This window comes from Lissotriton helveticus, chromosome 4_1 (genome assembly GCF_964261635.1).
Source record: "Lissotriton helveticus chromosome 4_1, aLisHel1.1, whole genome shotgun sequence".
Taxonomy (NCBI): domain Eukaryota; kingdom Metazoa; phylum Chordata; class Amphibia; order Caudata; family Salamandridae; genus Lissotriton; species Lissotriton helveticus.
The window spans coordinates 2026949656-2026971710 of NC_136063.1; the positions used below are offsets into that span (position 1 = coordinate 2026949656).

At 44.1% G+C, this 22055-nt stretch overlaps 1 protein-coding gene and 1 long non-coding RNA gene across 3 annotated transcripts in view; one reads left to right on the forward strand and one right to left on the reverse strand.

The window, feature by feature from the left end:
* The window catches only part of TBC1D8B (TBC1 domain family member 8B), a 1086956-nt gene that overhangs the window by 118335 nt on the left and 946566 nt on the right, over positions 1 to 22055 (reverse strand). The window contains exon 16 of the mRNA XM_078688663.1: positions 18595 to 18835. Coding sequence (XP_078544789.1) covers positions 18595 to 18835 — 241 coding nt within the window. The remainder of the gene's footprint in view (positions 1 to 18594; positions 18836 to 22055) is intronic.
* On the forward strand, positions 19936 to 21733 carry LOC144829475 (uncharacterized). 2 transcript variants are annotated; one of them, XR_013610677.1, is made up of 5 exons: positions 19936 to 19997; positions 20253 to 20375; positions 20486 to 20628; positions 20730 to 20801; positions 21471 to 21733. It is a non-coding gene; the product is annotated as an uncharacterized LOC144829475 (long non-coding RNA). The 2 variants fall into 2 exon arrangements; XR_013610676.1 differs by having other exon boundaries at positions 20730 to 21733.

Here is a 22055-nt window from a genome sequence, read left to right on the forward strand (position 1 = left end):
TGTGGAGTCTCGCTGGACGGTGTCGACTGCGGGGCCACAAGGAGCTTCATCACCCACTCCCGCAAGTCCTTCGGAGCCATGGCCCGGCAGTCCAAGCACAATTTCGAATCATGGTCGCACTCGAGACACCAGAGACAGACGAGGTGGGAGTTGGTAACAGGCATCATGTGGTGGCAGGTACAGCAGGACTTGAAACCTGTCTTCCTCGAAGACATCCACGCACATGAAGTTAGAAAAAATTCTGAATTCAACAAAAAGTCGAGAAAAAACCTCTCAAAAAGTTACAAAGGGGTAGCTGTTGCCGTATCGGCACTTAACTGGCGCAGAAATAAAAGTACTGACGTCTGGGTGGCGCCAATATAAGTACTGCAACGTCATAACCGACGCGGTCTCACTGAGCCGAATGGAGCCACCCAAAGGTGAGCGCAAGGGGTATTGCTCAGCAAAAGTTTACGGATCCAGTCTGATGCATGGGAAATTCAAGGATAAGATATCTGCAGCTAGCAGTCTCTATGAGATATAAAAAAATGCCACCTTCTACTTCTGTGAGAAAATTCTGAAGGTTTAAATATTTTAAACCTTCTACATAATTCAGAACATCTCTAAGTTATTTGACATCAGCAATCATTATTTACACCTTTCTTTATTTTCCAACTCAGACACCTTTCTCCTCACTTTAATCATTATGCACCTTTTCTATCTCACCGTACAAATGGCAATTAAATCAACAATTAAAGCGCACCCATCTTTCTAATATATAGATCACTAAACATCGCACATCACTTTTTATATTGTTTGTTTACTGAATCAAAGGTTGACACTTACTTTCTTCTTACTTGTAACAGTTTCTTCAAATGTAGAATGTCCACATGCTCCCTGAGTAACTGCAACTTTTGAAAACTTTCAAATACATAGACAGCAACACTACCCCAATGTAAATTATATTATACAATTGCCTCTTTCTATATCTCACATAGGGATCTATTTTCTTATTCTGTTAATAAACTAATTAATGGAATCTGTTTCATTGCCATATTATTGTACAAACCTCAATGTTCTCCAGTCATATGTTTTGATATCTTAATCAATGTCCTTTTAGGTTATTTTTTCATCAATGTGGCAAGTGTTTTATACTAACACAAAACTATCCCCTCTGTTAAGCAGACAACTTTAATTTCCTGGAAATTAGCGTTAGTTCATGGATTGGCATGTACTTTGAACAAAAAAAGGTCTTCGGCTGATCTGCTGAATGAGGAAATGCGATCATATCCCAGGTGCACTGTTAGAAATGGGGGTCTCTAGTTGGCACTGGTTTGCACCTTTCTCAAAGTGGGGACCCTTGCTTCTAGCCAGGGAAAGAGAGCTACGCCTGTAGACAACCCCTGCTCACCCCTTGGTAGCTTGGCACGAGCAGACAGACTTATTTCAGAGGCAGTGCGCAAAGCATTTGTGCACACATACAGTAATACAGTGAAAACACTACAAATGGACACCACACCAGTTTTGAAAAATCGGTAACATTTATCTAAACAAAACAAGTACAAAATGACAAAACCAACCATACATATATCAAGATATCACCAATAATAGGTTAACCAAAAAAATAAAGCTTGTAGCAACAAATAGCTCCACCTGGGGCTATTATGATGACATGACAGATGAAATTCCAAAAGTAGGGCGCCTACCGGAAGGTGTGCGCGTTGGGCCCGGAGTCACATGAACCCCAAAGAACAGTACATTGGCAAACAATAAAAACAAAGACAGTGCACGGTGTCGGGGAGGTGATGCTTCGTTAGTGGTGGGTGGCATCGGTTCCTTACGACCACAGGGGAGGTGAGGCGTTGGTTCCTTACTGCGATGCAGCAGAGGTGAGGCATCGGTTCCTTATTGCTGCCGGGGAGCGGACGTCACTTTGGCGTCAGTTCCTTACGAGGATGCAGGGTCGATGAATTCAGGAGATCACCCACGTCAGGTATCGGCTCTGCGATGATGAAGCACCGGCATTGGTGAGGACGGGGCTGCGATGCGAGTTGGGCTGGTGCGTGTCTAGCGTTGCCCTCGGCTCCAGTACGGCAGTGGCCTCAGAGAGAGCGTCAGAGTCGGTACGGTGCGGTGTCTGGGCTGCAGTGCAAGTCGGGGTGGTGAGTCGTGCACTTCAAGAGCGGGGCCCACAGCTTTGCTGTACGTCGCTGCATTGCTCGCCGGCGACAGTGTTACAATTTCCCTCTGTGGCACCTGAAACAGCAGTTCCAGGTGCAGGAGGACAAAGAAAGTCAAGTCTTTGTGTCCTTGAGACTTCAGAACAGGAGGCAAGCTCAACACCAAGCCCTTGGAGATCTTCAAGCAAGATACACAGCACATAGCAAAGTGTTGGTGCTCTCCTTGGCAGAAACAGACACTGCAGGCCAAACCCACACAGCAAAGAGGCAGTACTTCTCCTTCAGTTTTCCCAGCTCTTCCCCTTGGCAGAGGTTCCTCTTGAGCCCAGAAGTAATCTCAAGTTCTGGGCGTCAATACTGATACCACACTTTGCTTTTACTCTTGTGGCAGAATCTCTTAGCTCAGTCGAAACAAGTTAGATCATTTCTGGTCCAGCTTCCTGACATGAGGTGGAGACAGCATTGTGTAAGGCAGACAGGGCCCATTCAGGTGCAAGGAAATCTTCTCCCACTATTCTATTTGCAGCCTAGGTCTATTCATGCAAGTCCCGACTCATCCAGGAAAGGCAGGACATACTGCAAGTCTCTCCCCCCCCCCGTGGCTGTTTGAAGGGAATGCACATGCCCAGTCCATGTCACTCCGAAACCAGACAGTCAATTCACAACCAAGCAGGGTCACGCATGACGGCTAAGCAAGAAAATAGTCACTTTCTAAAAGAGGTATTGTCAAACACACAATATAAAAATCACCTTTACTAAAAGATGCTTTTTTATATTCTGAGCTCAGGCATACTAAACTCCATCTTTCTATCTTGTCCCCATGGGAAGTTATACTTGTAAGACGTTACAAAGTAAGCCCCATTCTATTTTATGGGAAAGAAAGCCTTTCAATAGTGAAAAACAAAATACACTCTACTTCACTATCAGGACATGTTACACACATTAGTACATATCCTACCCTTCACATACACTGCACCCGGCCCATAGGAGTACCTTGGGCCTACCTGAGTGGTATCTTACATGTAAGAAAAAGGAAGGTTAGGACTTGGCAAGTGGGTGCACTTGCCATGTCGACATGGCAGTAAAAACCTTGCGCAGACACTGCAGTGGCAGGTCTGAGGACCCTGTGAAAGGCTGCTTTACAGGGAGAACATATGCACTTTAGCACTGATCAGCAGTGGTAAGTGCCCAGAGTCATAAAAACATGTCAGAAACAGGAGTCCAAAAAGAAAAACGTCTGAGGATAAACCCACTGAAAAAGCCAGGTCTAACATGCACGTAGACATTTCCTCTGGTTTTTCACTGAGAATCTCATTTAAATGTTTATGCTTGATTCACCAAGCAATCTACCAATGAAAGAAAGGTTTCCTAAGCGTCTAGCAAACAGTAAAGGTCAGCTCAAACATCACTTTCAGAAGAGCACCACCTACTGCAAGGGTCAGCTAATAATAGGAGCAGGCAGGGTGAACATTACTTTAGGTATCTAGTGACCAAACTGTATAATCAGCTTCATGTACATCTTAAGCAGACATCTGTCTTTTTGACTTTCAGGAAGATACTGAAACCCATTTATTTACCTAAGCTCTTCTGCAGTGGTCTTTGCAAAATCCGAATATGCATCAAGAAACGATTCAGTGTCAGTGTGCTGTGTAAGGATTAAATTAAGCATGGGCGTAAAATCCGTTCCGCTCGCGGAATTTGCGGATTTTCTGCAAATTCGCAATCCGCGAACTCTCGCGAATTTGCCAAAAATCCGCAAATTCGCACGCGGCGGATTTTTTTGCTTGCTGATACAATTTAGCGGCGCGCGGCATTGACTTACCGTCATTTAGCGTTTGCAGAGTTGTTTTTTTCCATATTTTGCGTGTGCTGCGCCATTTTGGATCTTGCTGCGGGATCCCGCGGGAGTTTGGCGACCGCGATTACGTCATCGCGGCTTGCCACCTTGCACAGCACGCATCGCGAGAGTTCGCAATTGCGAACACGTAGATGCGGCGAGCAGCAACAATCTCGCACTCGCGAAATTTCAAAATTTGCAATTTTGCACAAGAATCCACCAGCAAGCGCCATAAACCTTCTAAAAATGATGATTTTTATAAGAATAACTCCTAAGGTTGACATTTGCCTGCACTTTTTTTGCAAGGAGTCCATTTTGGGGGGGGGGGGCAGAGGGGAGGAAGTGCCCCACAGTCTCCAACTTCCTGTTCCTGTCCAGCAGGCTCCTCCCAGTGCTTTCTTCATGTGCTGGTCACTTTCATTTGGATCTTGACCTGGAAGGATTACTTTTTGTGGATGCTGCTGGATATTTGGATTTGAGGCCTTTTTGACTTTCTTTGGATCACTTTTGCATTAGAAATCAACTTTCCCAAGTAAGTTTGTTTGGGGCATTACAGTTGCTGCAACTACAATTTTGGAACTTTTTCAGAACCTTAAATAAAAGATATTTCGGGTAGCCACAGTATCCAGTAGGACCAGGGTTAGTTATGGGTGCATGATACAACTGTTTTGTTGAATTTAAACATCATTGAGGGCATGGATGGTATGGGATTGAGCTGATTTTTGTGTTTTTCGATTTTTTGGTTGTTGGTGGGGCCTTTTGCCCAGGGGTAGTGAGTGGTGCATGGACTGAGTCTGTCTGTGGGGTCTCTTTAATGTAAGCATCATGGAAGGCATGGATGCCATTGGATTGTGGTGATTTTTGTGTGTTTTTCGTTTTTTTGGGGTGTACTGTTGATGGTGACTGGCCATGTGGGTGGGGGTCATTTTGAGTGCTGGTACAGGCAGGCCCTGGCCATGTGCTTTGGGTGCAAGGGGCCATTTTGAATGCAGCCAGTGTTGTCAGGCCTGCACCCATTTTGCCTAGCTTCCATCCATTATGCCCAGGGGTAGTGAGTGGTGCATGGGCCTAGTCTTTCTGTGGGGTGTCTTCTTGAATTTAAACATCATTGATGGCATGGGATTGTGCTGATTTTTGTGTGTTTTTCGATTTTTGGGGCTGCTGTTGAGGCCTTTAGCCCAGGGGTAGTGAGTGGTGCATGGACTGAGTCGGTCTGTGGGGTCTCTTTAATGTAAGCATCATGGAGGGCATGGATGCCATTGGATTGTGGTGTTTGTGTGTTTTTCGTTTTTTTGGGGTGTATAACTGATGTTCCTCTGTCTTCCATTGCTTTTAGGTGCACAAGAGAACCACCAGTGCCAGGAAGAAGTCCTGCAGCGGTGTGTGTGCAGCATAACGTCACGCGACGTCACGTGTTGCCACAGACAAGACAACTCTGCAACTCGTGCAACTGCGGCCTGCTGTTCTGATCTCTAAAGAAGATGGCCCCAAAAAAAGTTCCCCGTAGCTCCTCTAGCAAGAAAGTTGCCAGTAAGGAGCAGAAGAAGCAAGTGGCGCCACTTACCAAGGAGACTGGTGCGACGACCGCCAAATTTTTTGGGATAAAAATAAGTACGCCTGCAGCAGCAGCGGGGTCTGCTGGGGACCAAGCGGCCGGGAGCAGCACCCCCGCTCCATTGGGCTCAGTGCAACCACCACCACGCCAACTTAGGTCCAAGCCCTTGAGTGTTTTAGAGGCCGCCAGTATAGTTGTTCAATCACCATCGACCAGTGATGTTGGCTCATCGCAAGAAAGTAGCAGCAATGTCCCACAATCAACACAGGTTGTTGTAACTCATCTGACGAGTGTTCAACAAACACAGCCGCAACAACAATCACCTGTGCAAGTAGTACAAGCCCAAGTATATGTGGAAGGAGAGGCAGCGCAAGCAGATGCGCAAGCAGAGTTGCATGGAGCGGCACAAGTGCCCACAATAGTTGTTCCTCCCGAAGTAGGGGCACATCAGGAAATCGACATTCAAGCCGAGGTATCGCATGAGGAAGCCACTCCTCCTGATGATTCATTGTCTTCCAGATCCCCAGCAAGGAAAAGATCAAGGATGGTGTCTACATCTTCTTCAAGCCCCCTTCCTTCTGATGATATGGATGAAACTTGGGAACCACCACTGCCGTCTGAGAGTGAGGCACACCATGATCTGACAAAGGTAGCTAAGCGTAAAAGGAAGGTCCCCGAAAGTCTCAGAGTTATGGAGTGTGATGATGACGCTGAAGAAGAAGTGGCGTATACTCCTGCTGATGAAGACTCTCCTGACGACGACGCAGTCATCATAGGCGTCACTCCAGCCTCAGCGGGCATGCAGCAAACAGACATTTTTACCCTATCCCGAAATGCTTCGGAGCGTGATGATGGCGACGTGACAACGGGACCACCACAAATGCAGTTAACTAGTACACCACCACCTACCGCTTCCATATTTTCTCGCCAGAAGGGACCTCCATCCACCTCCACCTCAATTAGTGGTGATGCAAGTGCACAACGTAGTAAAGTTCGGCAACACACATCCTCCACTTCATCTGCCATTAGCAGCATGACCAGCAGTATCGCCTCCTCCGCCCCCCCACAGACATTTGAAGTCCGCAGTTTGGGACTTCTTTAGTGTTTGCCCAAAAAGGGAAAACATGGCCATTTGTAGCATTTGTAAGCTTGCAGTTAGTCGTGGTAAGCTTGGTACCAACTATGGTACCGGAGGCCAGAGAGGTCATCTTAACAGACAGCACACTGTCCAATGGCTTGCGCACCTAAAGGAGATGAAGGAAGCCCGAATTGGAAGTCAACAAACTGTATCCGTTGATGTTTCATCCGATGATGACGATGAGGAAGAAGCGTCAAACATTTCTTCACCTACACCCAGTACCCCTGTCAGCAGCACACCTCCTGTGCGCCACACTAAGAGTGTGGGAGAGAGTGAGACACCAATGCGAAAAATTTCATCATCACCGAGCGTAACTGGGTCGAAGAAGTCATCATCTTCCCGTAAAAAAATGGTCCAGCCCACCATTAGAAGCATGTTGTTTTCAGATGCGCCATTTGAACACAACCACCCAATGGTGCGTCTGTATAACACTAAGCTGGCTAAAATGCTAGCGCTGGACCTTCTCCCTTTTTCTTTTGTGGAAGGGGTTGGTTTTCTTGAATTAGTGGCAACGCTCTGCCCTAAATGGAAGGTTCCTAGCCGGTTCTATTTTGCCAGAGTTGCGGTTCCGGCACTACATGCAGATGTGCTGGAGGCGATTGGGGCAGCTTTGAAGAAGAGTGCTGTTCACACTATATATCTGACAACAGACATGTGCACCAGTGGCGCAGGCACTGATTACATGTGCATCACTGGCCACTGGGTCTCTTTTTCAGGAGTTACAGCAAAGCTAAGGGCAGGTGTTGACACGGACAACGTTTTTAAAGCTGCTCGGAAACATGCAACACTAGCCATGTTTGGCATGGAGTCAAGTCATACAGCAGAAAACATTTTGCAGAGTTTAACACAAAGGTCTTTCAATGGCTGTCCCCCAAAAAATGCATGATTGGTTATGTTTCCACGGATAATGGCGCCAATGTAGTTAAGGCCATGGATAAGGGTAACTATTTCAGAGTGCCGTGTTTGGCGCACTGTATAAACCTGGTTGTTAAAAAATTCTTGAGTGAAGAAAGTCCAGCGTGCGAGTTACTGACCACCTGTTGAAGAATGTGCACACATTTCAGCCATTCTTTTAAGGCCCGGAAGCATCTGAGGGGCCTGCTACATGAACGTCGACTGCCAGTGAAAGCACTCATCCAGGAGGTGGCAACACGTTGGAACTCAACCTTCTACATGCTTGAGCGTCTGTATGAGCAGTTTACGGTACTCGATCAGTATTTCCTTACACTGGGTACAGCTGTGAAGGACCTGAGCTTACATGCGGAGCAATGGGAGCTAGTTAAAAGCCTGACAGACATGCTTCGTCCTTTTGAGGTCTTCACGTGTGCAGTCAGCAGGGAGGACTGTAGTTTGGGGAAAGCTATCCCATTGTTGCGCATGCTAGAGCACCAACTGAAGGCGGTGTCTTCTAAGTTTCAAAAAGATGAAGAAAAGCAAGAAGCTTTTGATTTGGCGGAAAAATTATTACAGCGCCTACTTTGCGATGAACGTCTTCAAAAGATCCACACAGAACAGCATTACATTTGTGCTACTATTCTGTATCCACGCTACAAAAAGGCACTGGCAGGAAGAGCATTGTTTGCTTTTGGTGACGCAGAAGTTTCAAAGTACAAACGTTGGCTAGCTCTGTCAGCCATGAGGTTTGAAAGAGAACGGAAGGAAATTGAAGGAAAAGGCAGTACATCAGCATCAGCAGGCCATCCGGAGTCCAAAGAATTCACTTCTACACCTGTGGCAGGAGTGTCCTCTCAGCCGTTAAAGACACCAGCAACCGGATCATCTGCACCAGACACAACAGCAACATTGTGTGAAGAAGACGATTGGCTAACTGAGCTTGGGTTTGCTTCTGAAAAGGTCCCAGGAAAAAGTACGCAAAGTGGAGGAACCGTGCAGGACCTCGAGTCGATGGTGCAGGACTATCTGAATGACCCAACAGAGGTCTATATTCATAAGCGTGGAAGGGTATACTCAGACATGAGTCCCTTGCTCACTGCTCCATCAGGATTCAAGCAAGCCGGGCCGATGACGCCTGGAATGGCAGAAACCGGTCCCCGGAAGCTTGTCTCCTTTCTGGTGAAGAATTGGCTTGGTAGTTTGATTTGCCCTGTTCCAATCATGCACTGAGACAGGAACAGACTAATTTGCATATAGCCAAGTTCTGAGCTGGGATGGTGCAGTGAGCTAAAAAACGGTGATGGATCAAGCCCTGATCTTTGGACTGGGTAAGAGTGGTCTGCTTAATTCAGGCACTCTGTTCATCACCACCCCCTTTTCTGAATCATTTTGTCCACCATAAGCGTGGAAGGGTATACTCAGATGTGAGTCCCTTGCTCATTGCACCATCAGGATTCAAGCAAGCCGGGCCGACGACGCCTGAAATGGCAGAAACCGGTCCCCGGAAGCTTGTTTCCTTCCCAGTACAAGAATTGGCTTGGTAGTTTGGTTTGCCCTGTTCTCATCATGCACTGGGACAGGAACAGACTAATTTGCATATAGCCAAGTTCTGAGCTGGGATGGTGCAGTGAGCTAAAAAACGGTGATGGATCAAGCCCTGATCTTTGGACTGGGTAAGAGTGGTCTGCTTAATTCAGGCACTCTGTTCATCACCACCCCCTTTTCTGAATGATTTTGTCCACCATAAGCGTGGAAGGGTATACTCAGATGTGAGTCCCTTGCTCATTGCACCATCAGGATTCAAGCAAGCCGGGCCGACGACGCCTGAAAGGGCAGAAACCGGTTTCCGGAAGCTTGTTTCCTTCCCAGTACAAGAATTGGCTTGGTAGTTTGGTTTGCCCTGTTCCCATCATGCACTGGGACAGGAACAGACTAATTTGCATATAGCCAAGTTCTGAGCTGGGATGGTGCAGTGAGCTAAAAAACGGTGATGGATCAAGCCCTGATCTTTGGACTGGGTAAGAGTGGTCTGCTTAATTCAGGCACTCTGTTCATCACCACCCCCTTTTCTGGAGCAATTCAGCATGCGGCAGGCAGTGGACAGGGTGTCTTCTGGTCACCAACATTGATGGACGGAGCGTCAGATGGAATGGAGGAGTCCCGCTAATAAGAGGAATGGTTGGATGCATCTTACAACTTCCCAAATTCAACAGGACAACTACAACAACATACAGATACAGTATCCGTTCTTTTCTAATTATCTTTTAAGTAATGTTATTGCTGTGAACTTCTATGAGTGTGACTCTGCATTTCTTTGATCTCTGCTTCTAAATTCATCCCTACAGCCATTGGATAGGTTTTACTTCTGCTATTTTTCAAACCTAATTTAATGTACGAAGTGTTTCTCTGAGTGCAGAGATAGGCAAGGAAAACGCATAATTATTACTGCAGCCCTGTACTGTCGCATTCTTTCATTCACGGTTGTCGAAAGTACTACTTACTTTTCAGTAACCATGCATGCAGTAGTGCATGCACTTCCTTTATGTCACTTAAAAGATTCATGGTTAGCTTTGTACCCAAAGATTTGTTTATCTTCAATTATTGTTTGTCCATGCTGTGCTTTTTTTTTCTTCTCTCAACAAAACTTTCCCAAAAACCCCCATTCCCATCCATTTTCCAAACCCTAACCCTCTTCACCCGGGCTGTGTGGTTTTGATTGATGTGTGACTAAATGACAGCAATAATTCCACACCCTTGCTGGGGAGGATAAGGTCATAGCAACAGGCTGGTGAAGGAATCAGAGGATATATTCTTACTCAGCTTGACACGAGTCAATATTGGCAAATGAAAGCAGATTTTCATGTGCGCCATCAACTTGATTGGTCATCAAGAACATCCTCCTCCTAGACGTGGCAAATGAAATTAATACGCTGCTGTGTCCTTCACCTTCAGTACTATTTCTTGTAATAGTAGCCAATGTCAAAGAAATTCAACGCAAGTAGAAGTTATACTTTACCATTTGTTAGGCTACATTGTGGTACTGTTCTAGTGTACTGTCACCTGCTATATTCTCTATCGTACCGTTCTAATGCTACGGTAAGGACAAACAAGGTTTCATTTTCTTTTTTTTCAGATGCTGCAACTGCCACTGTGTAACACCACAAGTACCACCGCAATGATGACATTTCATCCGCCCAGGATTGCCAACCTTAATCGCCATTTCGCGTGCAGCCAGCTCTGTGCCAAGCCCTATTTCCAAACACAAATTACAGGTAAGATAAGCGTTTGGGGGGAGGTAGTATAATGAAGTATTAGGAGAGACGAGAGACTGACACTAGTCCTAGGACTATTGAATTCACTTACTCTGTGAGAGGCACTTAGTTTTGTAAACATTTGGGCCATTAGTACTTACACAACTTGAATCAAGATGCCACTTAAGTTTCAGGACTGTTAAACCCCCACCCACCAGCCTCAAGAGCAGTAAAAAACACGTATGCTAAGATAAAGTTTAAAGTATATTTATATATCCAGTAACATAAATCTCCCGCAAGACCCAACCCACCCCCCTGAACCCCAACGAATGTCCCTGAAAACGAAGTCCAAAAAAGTAGAAAACCCAACTCCCAATTCCCACCCCCCAGAAGTCTTTAAAAAAGGGGCAAGGGGCAGACTCCTCCTACTGGCTGCTGTTGACTTTTCGGGCCAGGTCAGGATGCTCCTTGTGGAGGGTCTCGAGCAGGGTCTTGGTGTTGAGGAGCTCCTGCTCGAGGTAGGAAACTCTCAGGGAAAGGCTGTGCATCCTTTTTATGCAACTGCTGTGGGGGGCAGCTGATTTCTTTGCTGCTCGGTGGTGACGGGTGGCTGCGGTACCCCGGCTCCGTACCGCTGGAGACCTGCGCTGACTGGCTGACCCAGGGAGCGCGGAGGAAGATGCAGGTGTCGCCGTGGATGTTGTTGACGTACTCTGCGTGTCCTCCTCTTCCTGGGCCACCAGTCGCCGATATTCGGCGACAGTCGCCTCCAGCCTCCGTTGCCGGGCCCTTTCAGCCAGCTCCTTCCTTGTTGGTTTGGAAGGAGCATCTATATGAAGAAAGAAAGACATAGTCTGTAACCAATGCTCTTTAAGATTAACAGAACGTTGTGTCACAGTAGAACTAGCAACTTGGAAGCGCAGTACATAACTATTGTGGCCAGTATCTATCTAACCTCCCACTTCTTCATCCTTGCTCTAACATTAGTGGGAGTTTAAGGAATCAATTCTATGAGCACTATGGACTCACTCCATTAGAGTCGACTATGACAGTACACCAGTCTTATTCTTCTTCTTCTCTCTTGTTTAGCAAAATTGGTACGTTAACTTCTGCAAGCCGGCATAATGCCAGCGCAGTCAACTTGCACCCGAGAAAAATAGACGCCCGCCATGATGAGTGAGACAGACTTGCGTTACTGTACCAGTCCAGTACATGCACGTGGTGATGCTCTTACTTTTCTATTACGGGTGGCACTGAGAATACTCTGTTACAAGGGATACTGCTTAATTAATTTAACTTTCACCCTACAGTGCCAATAAATAGATAATAGAAAAGGAAAATGATAATCTGATTATCTATCACTTCACATGGTATGTATTTGCTTACATATGCGATGACTTTAGGTGCTTTGCTTTTTATTGAGTGAACAGTGATACATCCACACAAGAATGACCGAGTTCTACTAAACTTATTAACAGAGGTAGTGAGCGGCCATCGTAATAGCCGGATATATGCTGTGCTTGCAATACAAACTACTGCTACTATTCATGGTAGTATTCGGACAAAATTACAACTTCTTTTCCTTGCCTTTCCTACACTGGGATGGACATGCGGGTGTGGTGTTACATGCTCTTCAAAGTAACACTTAGTTCATCCAGTGACCGTCTACTCTCTCTACATACACATATGCTATCTAAGAGTCAGATAGTACCATGATCCAGGCATCCATCCATTCAAACTATATGTCAATCATTCTTCTTCATGTCTCTCATCTGGACAAACCTTATGTTTTCTCACGGGGAGCACACTATGCAGTCTGCAATCTCAATAAGTAAGGAATATAAGAGCTTACCACTGCCCGCCACTACCGTGGCAACCCGCACAGCAGTTTGGTCCGGCACTTGCACCGTCTCCTCCCCAGAACTTTCCTCCTCCAACTCCGCGCTGGGCCCAGCACCAGATGTTCCACCGACAAAGTACATTTAAGAATGTTAGATGTCATAGACATACACCAATCACTAGTATTTTGTCTAGGAATGAAGAAATGTGAATACCGAAAACAAGCTAATAATTTGTGACTGTCTACTCTAAAGTAAAAATGTACCTTTTTCCAGGGAAGGGTGTTGTCTTGCTGCACTTTTTGGCACAACTGATGAATGCTTGCTTTTTAACACGCACCATTTGTCTCATAAGAGACAGAATCTTCACTTCTAAGAACAAATCATCATCACTAGGACGGAGGGACCACCGATTCAGCACCAAAAAGAAAAATTAAAGTTCAAACCAGGTGAGGGCTCGGCTCGCCCACAATAAATGTGTGAAATAAATCACTATAAGCACTTTTCCATTTTTAATCAACCGTTTATGTTTTATGACAAGCTTGATTTTAATAAATATTTTTACTTTTAATAAAGCTTTAAAACTTAAATAGACTCTGTGGTTTTTGGTCATGAGTGAATGAGCAAAAGGTTTTGCAATTTGCAATGCATGAGCCCGTGCCTCTGACACTTCTGGACTCTGACTCCGTACTCTTGTCCTGCATTGGATAATCATCATTGGGGATCAATCATCGATGAATTCGGGAGCTAAATGATTCTGCCACACTATCTAGTCAGTAAGGAGATTGGGGGTTCTTCAAAGTCTGATATCACTGAGGTATGTGGAAAGTCTACCTGCGCCTATTATAATTGATAAACAATGCACTTTAGTGTCCATAGTTCTGTTTGTATAGATTTGTCCCTGCACAGTAGTAGTATGGATTGTCCTCCTATCCAAACCAAAAGTAAAGTAGTATCTTATTCTTTCTTGGCGGTCATTCACCTTTTTATTGTTGTTAATTGTCAAAGCATAAACATTTAGAAGACTTGAAAAGACATTATGGACAATCCCAGAGGACTGCACTCAGTGCATAGAGTTATTGCTGACTAGAATGGGAGTTTCGTTTTACACCTTTTGCCAAATGTTCAATCTTAGTTAGCTACACAGACAGACAAATAAGAATAATCTAGTAATACCACAGGGAGTCATAGTCGAGGCAGGATAAGAATTTAGATACAGTCTACAAGAAGATCAAAGACGATTTAGAAAAAATCGAATGAGGAACGCTAGGAAAAAATAGGTACTCTATATTAAAATTAAAACTTACCGGGGCCAGCAAAGGAGCCCTCGCCTGACCGATCCTGGCCTTGTTCAGCAGCAGCAGCCTCCTCCAATGTCCTCTTGCCCCTGGAAGGAGCTGATGTACAACATGAAAGAAAAAAAAGACCCAAAAACATGGATGATTGTTGTCAACCAAATCAAACATTTCAAAAGAACAAAAACAAAATCTTTTAGCGAAATAGCAAATAGACAACTATTGAACGGGATATATTGACCTATCTCATGTGGTCTACTACGATATTAGTATTGCTTGATTTGCGGACCGTCGACTTGGAAAGTTATGCAACTCACTAAACAAACTACTAAAAAGGTTCGGCTAGGACTGGCAGGCAGCAGTCCGCAGCACGCGAAGTGACAGACAAACTCCATCGTGATTGCAGATCAGCGACAACACTAAAAAGTTTCCTACTACATTAACCAGTCATTAAAATACTCAAACTATCAATCCACCACCACTATTTCTTCTTATTGCCAGGTGTACAAAGGAAGGACTGGACTGAGTCTGTAGGGGCAGATTTACAAGCCCCTTGCGGCTCTTTTGCTCCATTGTTGCGTGACTTTTGTGATGCAGAGGCATAACAAAAGAGGCACCATGGTGCGGCGTATATTAACAACGTGACGCATATGGGAGATGCATCACGTTGTAAAGCCCTGCGTCATCAGGGGGCGTTCCGGCGCAAGGGAGGGCGTTCCTGCGCAGGAACGCATCTTAAAAGTGGCTGAGGGAAATCTACAAGATGTCAATCAGTCACTTTTAGGACAATGATGCGTGACTCAAACCCGGCGCCTGCTTGAAGCAGACATACGGCTTGACTCAGCATTGGGGAGATAGGGCACCCCAGAGCATTGCTGGAGCTGCGCCATCGTTGTCACGCAACTCCAGCAATGCGCCGCCTTTACGGCACAGATGCGTAAGGCTTCTGTGACGTTTTGGGCCCATGGTGCGCCGCATTGTAAATACGGCGCACCATGGGTGGTGGTGGCGTGGCGCACAATTACTGGTGCATCCCTGCTACTTTGCAGGGATGCGCCGGTAATTGAAAATCTGACCCTTAGTGTCTAGCATTACGCAGTTCTTTACACTACACTCATACATAATTTCTCGGGCCAATGAAATGAACACAAAATAGAAAACAAATAAGCATAGTAGCAAGGCTACTGAGAAGGAGAGCAGTGCACCTGAAATGCACAGAAGATTTTGAAATATAATTTACCTACAATGTAATCGGCAGCATTATTGCTCTTGGTAAAAAACAAAAATTTGCAATATAATAACACACAGAGCGGGAGAAAACAGAGTAGTGATGAAATAGCTAGAAATAGCTACTACTACTCACCAAGCCGGGGATCTCGATGCCGAGCACGTCCAGCAAGTCGCGTTCCCGGTCCATGAGATCCGTCCAGCGGTGGGTGGCCTGGTTGTAGGTGCGCCGGACCCCAGAGTGTTCAAACATGGCCCGGCACACCTTCTCCCACCGCTTCCGGCGCTCCCGGATCCCGTAGCCAGTAGCGATCTTGCCGCCTCCCATGATGGTCTTGGGGAGGCGGCGCTGGACATGAAAGACTAGTGCGGCCACGTCCTCCGCACTAAAAATCTCCTGAGCTATTACTTGCTCCCCCCTCAAAAGCCCGCACGGGAGCCGGGCACGGGGTGCGGGACCCTTCCCCTTCGCGGGCTGTTTCCCAGCTCCCTTTACCATGGTCTGGGCAGAAAGGAAGGTAAATAATAAAGAAGAAATAGAATAGGGAAGAAGAAAAGAAAAGAGTTAAAAAAAGTAGTTTAAAATTAACCCAAAATAGCAGAAAACACAAAAATATAGAGCTAGGAAAATAGAGGGATAGATAATAAGTAAAATAGAACAAAAAAAACTTCAAACAAGCAAAGGATGACAGAGGATACAGAAAGCATGCCCAGAACCATAGCAATGAATGAAAAACAAGATGGCCGCGCCCGTTGACGACCGCGTGGGTAAGTTCGCGCGAGATTTTTCCCGCGATCACACGCGAACATGTACTAGCGAGCCGCACACTTTGCGAGATTACACATAGCGCCCGCAAACTGAATTACGTCACACAAACAAGATGGCCGCGCCCATGTACGACCGCTAGGGTAACTTCGCAAACGTTGCGCTACAAGCGGCTTGCGAACACGCACAAAATCACGCGAACAAACACGCCGCAAAAAAAAACAAATCGAGAATTCGCGGCTTCCGAAATCGATCTCGCACAAATTCGCGCCCCGCGAATCGCGCGAAATAGCAGAAAAACTATTTTTGCAAAAATGAAAGCACTCAGCAGGTGCAAAAGTTCAATCTTAATGTTAGTAACCATTCCCTCTAGTGCTTCCTGAGGGGCCCCTCCAGAGTTCAGTTGCCTACTTGCAACTATTCTATGACCCTGCTCTGACCCTTACAGCAGGCTCAGAGAATAGCTACAAGTATGCCAAAGGTCCTGCTAAAAAAATTAGACTGCAACAGAAAGCAATTACAGATAAGGAAGCCGGTGCCAGACTGGAAGTTCAAATTCAGTGACACATTAATCAATCAGCCCCTAATTCATTCATGTCAGTTGAGGCAGGGCAGGTGTGCTTTTCCCCCCATAATCTACAGTGATGAAACACAGGGTGGCATGGGTGAGCCAGAGGTTGGCAGTGGCGAAACAGAGGGTGGCAGTGGTGAAAAAGAGGGTGCTGTGATGAACCAGATGTAGAAACAACATGGTCGCGACCGTTGCTACCTGACAAGTAAGTTCGTGTTTGCAAACTGGTAAAAAACCCTCGCGAAACGGCAGAAACACTTGCGAAACCAAAAAAATAAAAAAATCCGCTAAATTTGTGAGAGTTCGCCGATTTTTGCGGATTGCGAATCCGTAAATACGCAAGTTTGCGGATTGCCAATTCGCAAAATCCGCCCATGCTTAGATTAAATCCAGTTATACGTGACTGTGGCCATTACTGGTAACTCTATCAAGCAATTTGAAAGATAAGTAGGCAATCTCCACTTCACGTAAGAATAACAACTAGCTCCCAGAGTCTCAAAGATTCCAGGTGTTGAAAAAAATTACTTGCAATGAAAGAAAGCAGAAGAAAAATAAGAAGCAAAAATTGCTGGTGTCTGGGCAGAAATAGTCTGTACTTAATGTGAGAGAGTCGTCAGCCTGGTATCGCTAGGACATTGTTGAGGCAAAATCAATTGGGATTGTTCAAAAGTGTCACAAGCAATGGCAACAATTAGAAGCATATACGGAGAAGGGGCAATGCCCCTATTTGGCACTGGATTAATTTTAAGGTAACCCATAAAGAAAATATGAAGGTTATGAGTGTCTAACAGAGGTTCAGGATGACTGGAGCCTGCCATTGTGGAATATGCCAAGTCCCTAGGTTTTTTTCCTGGACAAACATGCAAACCTACAGGTTCTCACTAAGGCAAGGGACGCAATATCAACAAAAACAGCGTCAAAGGTTTAAACCCTTCTTTATCCCCTGAAAGTGATTTTAAACAAGTGATTCAAGCTTTGGTGCTACCAAGGCTTGACAATGAAATTTCACTTCCTGTTGAAAATTCGTAAATTTCTGCTGATAACGATACTTCATGCAGTGGTTCAACTGGCCATGGGCTATATAAACCTGCTCATATATCTCGAATTTTCACCTCACTGGATTGGCGCCCCATAGACTTGCAGTAACTTCCAACTAGCCTGCATTACTGATAAAAGCTTACATATCTAACACAGAAACTAACTAGCCTGCATTACTTATAAGACCTCACATATCTAACACAGAAACTTACGATCACAGATAGAAAGCGCCATCTTTAGAGTGCGGACTCCCCTCTACTGGAAATCCCTTCATTTAAAAAAAGCAAAGAAGCCAAAACAGTCTTTCTCTGGAAGTGCCCAAAGGATCTGGAAAAAGATCCATCCAAATATCATAACAACTTCTAAATCTTCAGTTAAACTTATTCTCTAACCTCTAGGAACATCAAATCCTACTGTGGTAATCTAAAATGAAATTATACATTTTAGTGATTTACTCTGAGCTAAAAGACTTTAACCTAGCTCACTCTCTATCTTCATTGTATATGTATATACTTTTTGTATTACATATATACATTCGACTTCAGGATTTAATCTCAATTCTCTCTCAATATATTTAGCTAATTTAGGTGAAACTCTCATATGTTATTTGTATGGTCTTGTGTGATTACTATAAGCTGCTCTTTTGCAAAGTTTTCGGTTACATTTGAGTTTAGTCCTTTCTAGAGAAAACTACTAATACAATGCAAATAAATTCAAATTGGATCCATGCTAGATAGTTATGACAATCTCAATTAACAAATTATAAAATAAATCTTAAAGGAATTCTTATTCATAGCTGTTGGTTATCATGAAAATATGGCTCCCTTAGACTTATATTGGATACCCGTAATGGGTGCTTTGGAGTCCCATCTCAGCAGGCGAGATCATACGATTGCGGACCTGCCAATATCACACAGCTGAGGGTAAAAAAAGTATGCTCTTCAGTATCACTGCTATCGTCTCTTAGTAGTCAGGTATACTGGAAAATGGATCTATAGTTATTAAAACAGTGGATATTACCTTACCAAATGCACTAGCAAATTCCTTGAAGTTTATTAGGCTGTCAGAATTTTCATCTAGTAGCCGAAAGGTCCACAAGGCAAGAGAATCCCGGTTTGCAGAATGTGCCCATGGACTCAAGAGGTGATAGAGGACACGGAACTGCTGGCAATCGATCTGATACTGCTCCAGGTAAGGCAGGCTGGGATCATGATGTTTCAGGACCGGACTATTGATACTCCAGTAACAAGACAGAAAATGTTCTTTCTGGCCAGAAAAAAACAGATTTAAAACACTTGGTTACATTTTTATAATAGACACGGCAACAACAATGAAGAAAGATGTATCTGTTTATGATATACAAGGAAAAGTTATTTATCCATGGTAACGATATTTAAGGTGAATACATAATCTTTATGCACACACTGACATTTTAAAAACTCCTTTCAGGCTTCAGAAGGAAATATTTTTTCCAGCAATGACTCTCCAGTGCTGCCAGATTGCACCAAGTGGCTTGAATGGTGACACCTCCTCTAGTTATGAGTCATCTCCGGAGTATATTAGTCGTCAACCAACACACTGGTGCTAGTTCCAATTTTTATTCCGGCGCCTGACCATTGCACGGGAGAAGGGACGGAGTCACAAGTGAAAAATATAGCACACAACATGTTTGTATACCTTGTGCTCTTAATATTTTTGTCACTGGCACATCAAGGAGGAGGGAATGCCGTGAGGAATCTTTAGAAACCTTATGTATTCACATGGTCATAGAGATTTCTCACTTTCTGAATCAGTCCTAAAGCAGCACCTCACTGGGATGTGGGACTGACTAATGCTAGTTAGATCATTCAACACAGTTGAGGCTAAGAAACCCTCACTGCGATATAAGGAAGTAGTGATTTGCTTAAATATGCAAGGACGATCAAATAGCTGTCCGGAAGATGTCTGCAATCTGGACGCCTCTGGAGTTTGTCGTAACATCATCTGTAGCCGTGGCAGAATGAACACAAATTCCTTCTGTAGAATTTTTATTGGAAAGAGCATTGTAGATCTTAATACAAAAAATAGCACAATGCAAAATGGTACTTTTGGTCACTGTCTTGCCCTTTTCAGTTCCAATGAAACCCACAAATATATTGTCATCAATACTGCACTGTTGCGTGTATTCGATGTAGTATAAGTGGATGCTCGTCATCCTTGTTTAGATGCTGAGGAAGAGAGAAAGATGGAAGGATAATAGACTACATTAACCTATTAGAAGAGATACGGTTATTTGCATTCTTGGGCCGCCTAGGATGAAAATAAAGCTAGAGGGGGCACCATTAAGAAACTTACGGTAGCTGTGAGAGGCGAGAATTTCCGTCGCCGAAAAGACTAACGTAACACTTATGCGACGTTCGGATATGAGCAGCGGGGACAGCGAAAACAGGTGAATTTTATTAGCACTTAAGCGGGCACTATCTAAACGTTAGCTTATTACAGTAGCGCATTTTGCTGTTACTTGGGACGAGACGCGGCGCCACTTCCATTGCCGCCCGGAGAAAAAGGTATGTTACTTTGCTTGGAGAATCACGTATGCAGGCTCCTTGCAGGGGATAGTATTATTAGCTAAAGTAACATCTGATACCTGCACAACTGCTGGCATAAAACTGGGATTTGACAGGGTTTACGTTTTTGTGTTTAGGTTTACCGTATCTGGAAACCGAAACACTTTCAACCACGGGGACGGTGGCATGAAGCATGTGTTTATACATCTATCAGCAGAGCATTATCAGACTGCATGCAGGCTGAATTAACATAGATTCAGGTACGAACCATTTTTGTTTTATCACCAGAGAGTAGCTGGATTAATCTAGAAGAAGGGAGGTTTGTAGAATATGTAGTTGATTTTAAATATCGAATGTTATGTCTTTTTAGACCAGCTACCGAGCTAATACGATGAATTACCTGATAATAGGATAATTAATGCGGTGAATGGAAGCTCGCAGTTGAAGGCTAAACCTGTGGGATTGACAAACTGAGGAAGCGTTTCTATAAATCATATATAGTACTGCAATCAGGTAAATTACAGTCTGCCCCTAAATGTAAAAACTCACAAGAATGAATGAGAATCAGTTTATCAGTTTAGGCTAACCACACACCCTTTTGTGCCTAACTGTAGTTCTGAAGGACACGTTGTACCCATCTAAAAGGCTTACTTGTAACATTGGGTCTTCAAGGTAGAACCCTGGAGGTATGTAATGTAATAAAATATATATTCTACATTATAGGAATATTTGAATATATTCTCTCTCCATTAAGGAGGGCTCCCTCTGTTTAGGGGCCAGTCAGTGTAGCAACTAGCTCGCTGAGGTATGAAAGGAGGACTAACAGGTAAATTACAGTCTGCTGCTAAATGTAAAAACTCACAGGAATGAATGAGAACCAGTTTAGGCTAACCACACACCCTTTTGTGCCTAACTGTATTTCAGAAGGACACGTTGTATCCATCTAAAAGGCTTATTTGCAACTTTGGGTCTTCAAGGTAGAACCCTGGCGGTATGTAATGTAATAAAATATTGTAAATTACAGGAATATCTGGATATATTCTCTCTCCATTAAGGAGGGTTCCCTCTGTTTAGGGGCCAGTCAGTGTAGCAACTAGCTCGCTGAGGTATGAAAGGAGGACTAGCAGCCAATGAGCTAGTGAGACATGTGTGAGAAAGGGTGCCAAATAAGAGGGTTTCGGCTATGGTTGAGAATACAAATACTGCTATTTTTTTTAACAATCACAAGGTTGGGCTTGATTCAGCAATAATCAGTAGATGATACATTATTAGAATCTCTGTTAATTGTAAGAAAATGTAAAATGCTGTGTTGTGGGGATGACATACTGATATGTATTTTTGCATTTCTCATTTAGATATTATTGAACTTTTAATATTTTGAAAAAAAGAGACAATCGACTACTTGTGTCTTGAAAAAGGTGGTGCATATCAGGCAGCACACCGAAACGCTTGGACGCTACTGTTTTTAATTAAATTCGAGTTACTATTGTGCTGACATTTGCTGATTCTAACCTGACATTGTGAATAGATTCCAAGTAATTAATGACTTAGGATGTTTTTCGAAATGAATCACTTAATTATGTCTCTTTTTTGAAATGTACTGAAACACATTATGATTGTTGTAGGATTATGAATGTGAAATTTTACCAATGTGTTATTAATAACTTTTTTTATTGATAATGAAATAAAATTGAATATTTTTTTACTATTGGGAGTTGTATTCACAATGTGTTTGTGCTTATAGCTGTGGGGATCCTTTATTTTGGCACCTGTGTGGATGAAACTTTGAATGAGAAGAGGTGATTGTCAACTCCAAGGGAAACTTTACTTTTTTACAGGATAATAGACTAGCCTATATGAAATCCAGAAATTAAATGGGGTAAGAAGAGTGGAGAGGTGTGTAGAACCCACATCTCCAGGTAGAAAACTGTGATGAGTGA